The 12630-nt window shown below is 39.2% G+C and overlaps 1 protein-coding gene across 1 annotated transcript in view; it reads right to left on the bottom strand.

The window, feature by feature from the left end:
* The window catches only part of cfap54 (cilia and flagella associated 54), a 55368-nt gene extending 46439 nt beyond the window's left edge, over nt 1-8929 (bottom strand). The window contains exons 1-23 of the mRNA XM_080041445.1: nt 8858-8929; nt 8511-8676; nt 8366-8424; nt 7899-8042; nt 7426-7539; nt 7025-7126; nt 6497-6689; nt 6310-6381; nt 6056-6168; nt 5822-5936; nt 5549-5634; nt 5303-5440; nt 4914-5040; nt 4704-4756; nt 3803-3931; nt 3413-3647; nt 3011-3144; nt 1653-1850; nt 1441-1533; nt 1102-1290; nt 705-823; nt 400-547; nt 87-242 (exon numbers count right to left, since the gene is read on the bottom strand). Of these exons, the coding sequence (XP_079897571.1) occupies nt 87-242; nt 400-547; nt 705-823; nt 1102-1290; nt 1441-1533; nt 1653-1850; nt 3011-3144; nt 3413-3647; nt 3803-3931; nt 4704-4756; nt 4914-5040; nt 5303-5440; nt 5549-5634; nt 5822-5936; nt 6056-6168; nt 6310-6381; nt 6497-6689; nt 7025-7126; nt 7426-7539; nt 7899-8042; nt 8366-8424; nt 8511-8676; nt 8858-8914 (2940 nt within the window). The 5' untranslated portion in view covers nt 8915-8929. The remainder of the gene's footprint in view (nt 1-86; nt 243-399; nt 548-704; nt 824-1101; nt 1291-1440; nt 1534-1652; nt 1851-3010; nt 3145-3412; nt 3648-3802; nt 3932-4703; nt 4757-4913; nt 5041-5302; nt 5441-5548; nt 5635-5821; nt 5937-6055; nt 6169-6309; nt 6382-6496; nt 6690-7024; nt 7127-7425; nt 7540-7898; nt 8043-8365; nt 8425-8510; nt 8677-8857) is intronic.
* Nucleotides 8930-12630: the final 3701 nt, after the last annotated feature.

Raw genomic sequence — 12630 nt, 5'->3', positions numbered from 1 at the left:
GATTTACAGTTAATATTATATTTCATTGTAAAGTTTGCCGATGTAGGAAAGAATGTTATGAGTTGATTGGAGGAGGTTATTCATACCTGTACCAAAGGGTCGCAAGGGATCTGATGGAAGATTAGAGGTGTCAAGAGACCAAAACAGCTGACTACCGCTTGCACAGCAGAAGTACCATCATTCAACCACATGGCAAGGTCCATGGCCACAAGCATTCGCTCGCACTCTGCCAGCCTAGCTTCCTGCATAGACACATATATCATTTATTTACGTCCCTGACAATTTAAATATATAATTTTTGTTCAAATCCATACAAGCAAAAATAGACACAAACTTGACACTTTTATGCTTCTAACAATTTACAAACTGTTCCTTCTTATAAGTTAAAGTCATTATTACCTGTTCCCAGATAAATGGTCCATTGTCAGTGATTGAGTCACAGTATAGTGACCCCTGACTAATGTTGATCTCTGTCTCAATGAAGATGGAAGTGAGGAACAACTGACACAGGTGGGGAGAGGAGCGTTGCAGGGTCTGGACACGCAGCCTTCAGCATGGTCAGAATCAGAATCAGAATCTCTTTATTGTCATTGCACAAAGTGCAACGAAATTGGGGATAGAATAAATCGGAGAGAAGCAAATGCAAAACAATGCAAACTCATGTCCTTGAACGGTTTGGTATGCGTATGTGTTTTCCTCCTCACCCTGTCTTGGCAAGCCGATCCTCTGTGCTGTGGGACCCTGGGTCGGAGTAGGTATAGTGGCCCCACAGCTCCATGCAAGCACTTTTTGCTATGGCATACTGTCCTGTTTGAAAGGCCACCTGTGGAAGGAGTTGAAAAAGCTACAAGTATACTCCTGCTTTACCTTTGGTTCTGTGGGCATCAGTATGAATCTGTCAATCAGTTTAGCACTAGTCAAAACAAACAATGAAGTGTGAGTCTGTGTTAATCTTTGTAGTGCCCAAAGGCTCTACATCTCCCCCAACACCCAAATAAGGCAGTCCAGACATATGTGTTTGTACTAGGAAAAGCACATCAACCAAGCTTATGATGAGTTTCTACTTACAGTATTTTTAGTTTTCAATAGTTTGGATTGTACCTGTGCCAGGTGAGCCCATGTGGAGAGCAGTGGTACCGGAATGGATGCCAGCAGTGGGAATGTTGTACCCCCGATAGTGTTGCCCAGTAGCTTGCCCTCCCTGTTGAAGGCTGCTACAGCAAACACATACTTCTGGTTCGCCTCCAGCCCCTCCACCTTCAGCACGCACTTACCGAATACTGCTGGTACCTTTAAACACACAGTCAGACCATACAGCCTATATGTGAGTCAGACCCACTATTTTGGGCACATAATCTGTCATATTAGATGGGTAGAAAGAATGTAGATAAATATATTTGACTAGATCTGACCCTCTTCTGTGAAAGAGATCAATTGTACCATATTTCCAGTTCCTGGCAGGTTGCAGTCTCCAAGGCGGACTTTGCAGTTAATGCCCTCAGCTGCACGGCCGCAGAGCATGTACCAGAACACCTGGAAACAAAAGTAGAAAGATAAAGATGAAAGATGAAAACTAAGTATAGAAGTTGCATTGGATTATTCACTACTTGTTTGATTAGTAAATTAACCGCATAATTGGAAGAAAATCTCACTTGTTCGTCCAATTTATAAGGTGCTGGGGAAAAAGTGAAGGTGTGGTCCGTGCGTGAGAGGAGGACAGGGGTAGGTGGAGGGTTTTCTTCATGCTCCATCATCCTTTTTTCTTTATTTTCAGGTGGAGACTTGGAGACGGTGGAGATATACAGTTTTCTCTCCTCCAGCCCAGCTTTTTCTATCAGCGTGGAGGCCTCCTTGCACGAGCACACAGACAAAAAACTGTAAAATATTCATTACACTTAATGAAAGTTCAATTCAATTACCAGTCGTCAGTAAATAGTAATGCACTATCTATAAGAGGTAGTGCATTATGGAACACACTACCCCCAACTTTAAGGGAACGTCCCACTCTGGCCACCTTTAAGAGCCAAGTAAAGGTATGGCTAAGAACTAACCAAAGGTGCAACCACCTCTAAATGTATGCTGTACCTTATTAGTTATGTATTAATTGTGTATTTGTTTAACCTACTAATCCTACTAATGAATGATCCTGTTTTACTTTTCTTTCTTTCTGTTTCTCAGTATTTGTATAGAAAATGTTTCTATTGTATATCTTTGTCATTTTTATTGTCACATCAACCTGCCTAATGGACTACAGATGGAAATTAGCCCCCGGGCTACAATTTGGCATTTTTACGTGTACTGCTGTACATGTTCATTAATGTGCATTGTCCTGAAACAAACAAATACATACATAAATTAAATATGCTACTTATAAGAGTCAGTACAGAAATGAAAGGTGCCATTGAGGTCCAAGGTAAAAGGTTTAAATTATGACAATTGCTTAGTTAGTTGGTATTACTGTTTAAAATGCATTCAGTCAGAGATATTACTAGAGATACCAACAACAAAAATTGGGTATTTTTGTAGTTAAAGCTGGGGTGGAGGATTTGGGGAGAAAATGGCAGTTGGGATAGAGATTCAAATTCAAATACCTCAACCGCTCCACCTGTTCTCTTTGGTCCCTCCCCTATGGTCCCTCCCTGACACGCTCTACACCAACAAAGTTGTGCCAAAGTGAATGGACAGTCCCAACAGCCAATAACAACAGAGAATCGGAGCCTCGCTCTGATTGGTCAAAGTGTACAGCTCATGTTAACTTTGACCAATCAGAAATCATATACCCCAGCTTCAAGCCTTGGCTCTGTATAGGTATTAAAGTACTTTTAATTGTCCAATCATATTGTATTTAAAAGTAAAGCACAACTATTGTGCTTCTCATTTCACACAAATATACATGTACACATTTCCAGATAAACATACACATTATTGTGTTGAATGTATCAGGTATTCTATATTACATTCATATTTAGCAGTGTGTCCTATAAAGTTTGAATGTTAAAGCATGTGTAACCTCTAGCAGAATCTTGGTTTTGTTGCTGTTATTTGGCTCCGTGTTGTTGTAAACCAGCAAGGCTTTCTCCATCAGGAAAAGTGCTTTGGACACCTTGTTCTTCTTGATCCGATCCAACAGATCAGACTCTGCAACTAAACACATGCAACAAAATCTCAGGACCAACCGCCATATGTAGAACCATTACAATCTACAATAACTTGTGATTCCTGGGCAGATATAAATATTATTTTTAAATCTAATTTAAACATTTAAAACTAACTAATCATGATTTTTTTGTCAGAGATTTCAACTTCTGTTTGTAAATCAGACAAATGAAGTACAAACTAAATGTAGCAAAAGGCTAATTCATTCTTGAAAATCACAAATGAAGACATTTTTCAATGTGGCAGTGAGTCAGACCTGCATTTAGCTGCAGTAACTTGAGGGAAGCCCTGTGGTGAATGATGTGAAGCTCAAGATGAAGGTCTGTTGCCAGCAGGTACTGAGTGTTTCGGGAGCCTTTAATATCTGATTCTGCCTCAGTTTCCGCTTCTTCTTTTTCCTTTTTCCTTATTTCGTTCACTTCTTCATTTGTCTCTCCTGATGAAGTCGAAGAACTTGAGGAGGGACTCGGTGGAGGAATAGGGCTGAATTTCTATCAGATGATGAAAAGAAACAGGGTTTTAGCTACATTATTCCATCAATCTTACCATGTTATCTTTGTGGATGCCTTCCTATCTTCTACCACAAAAATAGATCTGTCAATCTTTTTTATAGGTTTACACAGGTTTAGACAGGTGTACTACCTACCTGCATGAATGCAGAGTCAGTGATCGCTGAGCAATCTAGGGGAAACGGTGTAACTACACCCTTCGACAGAGCTTCAAGACCCCTCTTGACCACCTCACACACCTTCTGAAGCTTATCTGTGCCTGAACTCTGTAAGCGCACACACATTGCACAACATATTTTTCAAAAACTTGCGACAGAATATTGCAAATTGGCACTATGGGGTATCTACAAAATGTTTGCGATTTCACCCGCGAAAAAACATTAACGATTTACTAACGATAACTCACTGACGATTGCGTGTCAAATAACACGCGGTGTCCATTTAGAACATTTACAATAATGAATATGCAACATCAGGCGTTTCTTCCTGAGTGTGCAAAATATGGGAGGAGTAGATGCAAATAGGTTAATTTGGCACACACACACTGTGATTTACAAATCCTGAAAATAATTGTGGTCGTTGTGATTGCATCTATATTAAATACGTTTGAAAAGAAGGTGTTAAACTGTTGTGTACAGACGGCTGGTGAGAAGACATAAAAGACATCAGATAACGTTTTTTTTCAGTTTGTTTAAGGTTTGGATCACATTTATTTGATTCTTTGCTGTAGCTCAACAATGTGTGTGTTTTTCTCTTCCAATCACGCATCTAATTCCATTCCATCAAATTTTTCTTTGTGCTTGCTGTCACTCTGCTCTCTGTCCAAACGCAGAAACCAGTTATACACGCGATACCTTAATTTAAATCTACTGCCTCCAGCATGTTTGCACCCTTTGGCATTTGCGCAGTTACTCTGAGTTGATCACACGCAAAACGCCCGCAAACTAAAAGTAATTTTTTTTTAATGTTAACTCATTTTAGCACTCTTTATTTTGGATCTTAGTAGATCAACCCCTATATGTGTAATTTGTCACACACCTCAAGAAGAGAGAAAGAGCTTGGCTTCACACAATCAACGTCTACTTCACGAGCTGCAAGACAGAAGATGTGAGAATAATAATAATGTATATTCGTTAAAACACCACAAGATCAAGTACAAAATACACACACTTTCAGCTGTCCTACAGACTGAAACTGAAACTGAAACTGAGGAAACTAATTCCTCACCGGGACTTTGGGTTTGATCACTGGGTTCTGCTGCACTTTCTAGAAGTATTGCCAATGTGTGGATCATCTCTCCCGTCATTATGCAGTCAACAGTTGCCAGGTCACAGACAAGGGCCACCTCACACAGCACAGACAGACAACACAGCCACTGCAAACATATCAGAAATAAGACCACATACACATGAACAAAAATAAGTAGTACATCTACATTAAACATACTTTTAAAGTTTTAAGTAATAAAAGTTAATGAATGAATAAGCCTTGCCAAATGAATGTTACAGTTCCCTCAGTCCTGAACTCTAAATATCTAAATATGGAGGATAAAAGTACCAGCTTTGTATTTGAGAATAATGTTATTGCTATTAATTAAAGTAAACTTTTCAGTAGTGCTTAGGTTTTTAAATACATACCTTGTCATGATCATCTACCTTCTCAAGGTAGTGTGAAATCTTTTTGTGGTGCATCTGATCCATCTGCATCACCACCTTCACTTTACCCCACAGAAATAACACAAGGTCCAAAACCAGGTCCCCGTCTGGCTGCACCTCCTACACAAACACACAATATATACACACTCTAAACTGTACCTCAAACTTTAATATGAACACTTATCCACGGCAGATCAACACAAACACATACACAACATTTAAACTTACAAGAGCTGAGCCACAGACTGACTTGTGTAGGGAGTCCACCAGGACAATGAAGTCATCACTCATTGAGAACACAGATTTGTGTTTGTCTGTTGGAGACATCAAGCAACATAACCACATCATAATGCAGACATAACTGCTGGTGTTACAGTTGGATATTTTGTAATCAAGCAATTTAGGCCCAGTGTCGGATGCCTTATTAATACCTAATAAGTGCTAAGTTATGAGAATGAAAAACATCTCAAAGCGTGTCAGCTTAAATAATTTCAGCAATACCATCAATCATGTTGTCCTCTTTATGACAGCTCTTATGGGAAGACAGCAGACTGTTGTAACTCTCAAGTAAAGCAAGCTCCAGCTCTGCCCTCCTGAATGATTGACCTTCAACACCCTGACACAAAGAGACACTCAAGATCACTTAGAGACACAGTATGCACTAAAACTCTAATTGAAAACACAAGAATACAAAAGACTTAGGAGAAATGCTGTAGATGCTTGTTTGCTACTCACAGACAAAACCTGCAGCATCCCTCTGGCAAGTTCACTGTATGCATCTGGCTGCTTGTACTGAAACAACAGCTTAATGAACCTCACCGCAGACATAATGGATACTTGGTTTTCGCCTGTCAAGGCAAAACATATAATTACTTCACACAGATTTCCAAACCAATGCACAAAACAAACAACTCGGGCCAACAATAAAGTGCTGTAAACGTTGATTTTAAGTGAAGAAAAAAAAAAGGACAAAGAAGACAGTGGCTTACCTGATATAGCTAAATCAATAAGAGTGGATGTTGGTGACAGTGCACTGAGAGACTCATTAGTTGTCGTGACTCCTTCAAACACAGGAACATACAAGCACTTTTCTCAGCAATTTAAGCATTTTAAAGCATTTTCAGATCCTTTTATTTTCTCTTAATTGTCGAAAATATGTGTGTTTCAATAACTAACCAGATAGTATACTAATGCCAGCAGATAGGAGTTCCAGGATGACCTCCTGCAACTCTGGGTCATCTGGAACTCTTGTATGCAGTGGGCGTCTGTTGCTGTCCCAAAGTGCTTCCAAGATGCCCGAGAACTGTGCCGCGCTGCTGTCAAACAGCCCCATTAGTATGCGCTCCGTTGTAGTTCGAGGCCATGGTCCCTACAGTATAGATACAGACAGGTTTAAAATTATATGTAATATTAACTCAATACAAATGAGTTGACCGCGTCAGCAAACAGCCTGTTATGAGGTATACTGATGTACAGCAATGAAACATAGATCTCTAGGATAGACTGCTTGGTCTACGTGTGCAACGGGTGGGAAATAAACACATCTTGTAAATGTAATTGAAACTAAAAAGTCCAACTAAATATATATATATGAAATATACAGTATATAATAATATACTTAGTCCGGTAAAGTAAGGTTTGAAACAAGTAGATGTGTTCGGTCTTTGACACAAAATATTATCTTTAAACGATAATAATTATTACATTGGGGATGTCCTTCAGGGTGCTTTTGGTTTTGTTTCTGAACCCGAGTTTGTGTCTCTTTCTAGTCTCAAACACCGCCCGCTTGAACATCATGGCAGCCAGCTGAAAGTCACAATAAAAATACATACATCCTCAGAAGGCAATCATTTGTAATGTATTCATGTGTTCATACATACAATGGAGGCTATTTATTTAGTACCATTACTGTTGTCCAACATGCTGAGAGATGTTATGAATGCAGTGGCACTGTATGATTATAAGGCATGAGTTGAGAAAGAGGGAATGTGGAAATGCCATCTGCAGTTGTCCCCAAGGATTGTCTATGATCTCTGCTCTATTATCTAACATTTTAGCAAAGTAACAAACAGTATGAAGAGTATATTTCCATGAGAGTCTCCTGCCTTGATAGAGGCTTCTTTGTAAGCTCTCCGGGTCTCTCTGGTGGACGGAACTTCATTCTGCTCCTCCATCTTTGCCAGCTCACTGATTTTTCCAAGGGCTCTCCTGGCGAATTCCTGAAAGCATTTGAAGACACCCAAAAACAACGAAACAATTAATCTGGCAGGACTTTTCAGAATAATTCAGTATTCAGTATTGTATGTGACTTCATCATGTCCACACAAGTCCATAAAAGTGGAATACATTATTTAACCTGTGTTTGGAACAGTGATATCTTGATAACTCAGATAGATAAACATCAAAGCAAAACTTCACTATATAGTGCTAATCTTGTCTATAGCAGTTTAACACCATACCGGCAGGCTGGTGAACAGAAAACCGATCAACAACAAGTGACAGTTGGTGTATTTAACTTATCCATTGACATAGCAATGACGTTGTGTTTGTAGATGTCAGGATGACGTGTGTCTTTCACCTCTGCCTGTACCGCAGCATGGTTGTCATAGTAACAGTGGCAGACAGCACAGTAGAGCGTGGTAATCCATGACAGGTACTCAGAAGTCATCAGAGGGATGGAGAGCTCTAAACTGATGCTTGCCCACAGAAGGTACTCTAGTGCCTATAGACATATAAAAAGTGGTAATAAAGGATCATAACACACATAATTATAGCTACATTATAAATCACACTTATATTTGTTTGTGTCACATTATTCATTTGGTCAAAGTACAGCTTAATTTGAAGAGCTGCATGGTGTCTCTTATTCAAAACGAGAAACCCAGTGCGCAGAACACAATGAATTATATAAAACGTTTTGACACACCATATTGTGTTTTTAGTCACAATGAACACAAACTACATTTACCAGTCTGAAAAGATATGGTTTTGCATATCTCCCAGTGGAGTCTTTTTAGGAAGGCAAAAACAATCTTTGATAAGTACCTGTGCACTACAATTCATTGTCATCAGGTAACGGCAGATGGTGAAGATGTGTAATGAACCTGGAAATCATGAGAAAGGAGCAGATAAAGTATGGATTTCTGTCTACATTTGATACACACTGTTATAACACTGTTATACAAAATACCATTATATATTTGCCAGTAGAAGTGTTCATGTTGCTGAAAGGCCTGCATCATGATCCTAATGAAGTTGAGAACACGGAGCAATTTACAGAGTCCCTTTTGGCTCAAGACGCTGTGCCTTTTCTCCTGCTCAAATATACACAGGGCACAGCCCTGCATTGCACGGATCTACACACACAAACACATACATGCAAGACATTTACTGTAAACACATCAGTGGTCAGGTAAATGATCAATTTACTGTTATCCATATACAGTTCTAGCATTGCACACTTTCTACTTCAGTGTGAACAGACAAACATATTACGATACAGAGACAAACAGCATACATTCATATAGCACAGTGTACCTTCATGGCAAAGGTATCTTGGTCTGTATCAAAACCTTCAGGGAAGAAGCAGACCATGAAGTGGTCCACATCAGTGATGTCAGTTATCTTAACTGAGATGAACTGCAGCAGGTGTAGACTGTAGCCCTGCCAAAGAGCCAACTGGTACAACTACAGATGCAGAGGAGAGGGAAGTAAGTCTGAATGGTAATTGTACAGTCAAGTGCGAAAGTTTGTGAACCCCTTGAACATTTTGGAATTTTATTTATTGTAACCATCATTAATTCATTTTTATCAATACCAGTATTTTTTATATGAAATAACAGATGTTTGTTTATCAATTCAAAATTTTTCTTTTCCAGAAATCAATTGTTAAAACAGATAAAACAAATTATTTGACGAATGTTGTATGTGCAAAAGTTTGTGAACCCTGAGCTGCATTGCTTAAATGGAGCAGGTAAACACAATCAGATGGGCCAAATTGAGTCATGAAATGGACCAATGTAGTGAGAGATCTTTAGGGAAGAAATTGGGCGGCACTAGATACAACAGAGATAAAACCAGGTCAGTTTAGGCTCACCAAAGTGAACCCATACAGGTCAGACATGCTAAAAGGGGAAACAATCTCAGAGGATCTCAGGAATAGAGTTGTGATGCTGCACATTTGTCTGGGGACAGCTATAAATTATTTTAAAAAAAGTTTGAGCTCCATCGGTCCACCGTGAGGCAAATCATCTACAAATGAAGAGCTTTAAGAGTGACTGAACATCTGCCTAGAAGTGGACTTCCTTCAAAAATATCCACAAGCGCCACAAGATAAGTGATTTTTCAGTTAAAAGCCAACCCAAACATTACATCTGGTGATTTGCAGACCTCTCTTGCAGCATCTGGGACAGATGTGCATGGTTCCACAATAAGAAGAAAACTCAGTCAACATGGCTTTCATGGGATGGTTGCTGAAGAAGCCTCTGCTCTCAAAAAAGAACAAAACTGCTTGTCACAACTTTGCCAGAGAGCACCTGGAGATACCTGAAGTCTTATTCTGTGGACAGATTAGTCAAAAATTGAACTGTTTGGTCATAACCAAAACCGCCATGTTTGGGCAAAAACGCAATTCTGCCTACCACCTAGAGAACCTTCTCCCAAGTGAATAATGGTGGTTTCAAATTGTCTGCAAATCTCCAGGTGTAATGTTTGGGTTGGCTTTTACCTGAAAAATCACTTTTCTTGTGGCGCTTGAGGATATTTTTGAAGGAAGTCCACTTCTAGGCAGATGTTAAGTCACTCTTAAAGCTCTCCATTTGTAGATGATTTGCCTCACGGTGGACCGATTGAGCTCAAATTTTTTTTTATGAATTTATAACTGTCCCCAGACAAATGTGTAACATCAAAACTCTATTCCTGAGATCCTCTGAGATTTGTTTCCCTTTTAGCATGTCTGACCTGTATGGGTTCACTTTGGTGAGCCTAAACTGACCTGGTTTTATCTCTGTTTTATCTAGTGCCACCCAATTTCTTTCCTAAAGATCTCTCATTACATTGGTCTATTTCATCAACCAATTTGGCCAACCTGATTGTGTTTACCTTGCTCGATTTAAGCAATGCAGCTCAGGGTTCACAAACTTTTGCACATACAACATTCGTCAAATAATTTGTTTTATCTGTTTTAACAATTGATTTCTGGAAAATAAAAATGTTGAATTGATAAACAAACATCTGTTATTTCATATAAAAAATACTGGTATTGATAAAAATGAATTAATAATGGTTAAAATAAATAAAATTCCAAAAGGCTCAAGGGGTTCACAAACTTTCGCACTTGACTGTATATTGGCTGCTGTCAGATTTTTGATGAACATCATCAGAAATAAAGACCGGGAAACATGCAGGAACACTGGAAGCTGAACCATTATGAAGACAACTTTATGGTCCAAAATGCAAAACTAACCATGCTAAGGAGCTAACAGGGAACAAAGGGCAGGGTCCAGTTTATACAGTGTGTGGCTGATAAGTGAAATGGGAAGAAGGCAGGAGATAGGTAAAGAAGCGAAAGTCTGAGGGCATCTGCTGGATGGATAAGATATGGCAGTTTAAGGGGGCTGAAGATAGGGAAACGGGGCTGGAAATGTGGAACAGAATGACAAAACCATGACAATAAATTACCATGAGTTATGAGTCTGGAGCATTTGGTATAAAGCTTCAATTAATTTTCTAGTAAGCATACTAAGCAAAGCAGTACTCAAAACACACATAGATTAAGTTTTTTTTTTACCACCCTAATTATGTTGACTGATATATAAAAAAAAGGTAATTATAAGGCAGGGATTTAATTAGTTTTAGATGAAATGCTGATAGAAAAGCTATCAACCACAGCTTCATAGCTTCAGTGGCTGCAGTGAATTACCTTTATCCCAAAGAGAAAATCTGACATCTGCAACATGCGTTCCTGGTACAGCTTCGCAGGTAGTCGATGTTTGTACTTTTTCCATATCTCAACCAGGTGTTTGACCCTTTAAAATGAAAATCAAATTTTAGAAAAAGCTTATGTTAGAATTGATCATGTTACAAAACTGGTAACAGGACACTAAAACATGGTTGATTAACTTTGTTTGTTGCCTTATGTAAAATCTATTCCAAAGTTTGAGCACCTGATTCATAGGTTGTACTGTATATCTATCTATATGGCACTCTGAATATGAAACAGACAGCAAGCACTTTTGCTTTTCTGCTTGCACATTTGACCAAGCATGCAAACAAACCCCCTGATAAGGTCATCGTGCTGATGGAAAGCAAGGAGTTAAAGGTGAGATCTCCCTGGTTATTCTACTAAAAATTAAGGCCCACAGCAAAACCATTTTCTGGTGGCCCAGAATTAATGTTAGCTATGCACCTGCACAAAGTTCCAACAAGTTATATTAAGGCAGGTTAGTCTTTTTTTTTGTCTTAGCATTTTTAAGACTTTTGAAAGATTGATTCAAGACATTAAAAACCTTATGTTTAAATAAGTTAATTAAGTGCCTTGAAAGAAGAAGGATCTGCCGAAACCCTGCTGGTAGGTCTACTTTCTGTCTGTTCTTATGCTTAGTTTGCTAAAACTAATAAACGCCCAGACATATTGCTAAATATAGCCTACCACAACTCTTTTGTTTGTGTGTGTGTGTGTGTGTGTGTGTGTGTGTGTGTGTGTGTGTGTGTGTGTGTGTGTGCGTGCGTGCGTGCGTACGTGCGTGTGTGTGTGTGTGTGTGTGTGTGTGTGTGTGTGTGTGTGTGTGTGTGTGTGTGTGTGTGTGTGTGTGTGTGTGAGATGTAAGTTTACAGCTGCTATTGGAATAACATAGCTAGCTGTTTCACATCAAAGTTTTGCTTTTTAGGGAATACCATGCATTAAGAGCCAGCTCAATTAGCTTAAACCTCACCCTTTGGCATAAGAGACGCCTTTGCTCGTCGAAGAAGCGACTCGTCTCACCAGCGTTGTAAACGAATTAATGTCTCGTTCAAAGGCCGAAATAACTGGGTTTCTTTTATCGAGTTTACCGTAATATGAGGCCGGTAAGTCTATTTGTGCGGTCATGGCGTAAACTTCTAGCAGCTGTCAGCTAACAGCTATATCCAACAACAAACTACTACAGAGCGACTGGGAAAAGAAACGAAACGTCACCATGGTAACGACCATTAACAGACAGCTTCCGGGTACCGTTATAACACTTTTTGCTTCAACATGTAACCGCATGTAACTCGCTGAATTGTATAGCTAGAGTTGAAAAGCTTTCATATAAACTACCCACTTTTGTTTG

This window comes from Ammodytes marinus, assembly GCF_949987685.1.
Source record: "Ammodytes marinus genome assembly, chromosome: 14".
NCBI lineage: Eukaryota > Metazoa > Chordata > Actinopteri > Uranoscopiformes > Ammodytidae > Ammodytes > Ammodytes marinus.
Note: the sequence above shows the minus strand (reverse complement) of the source record. Positions and strands in the feature narration are given on the sequence as shown.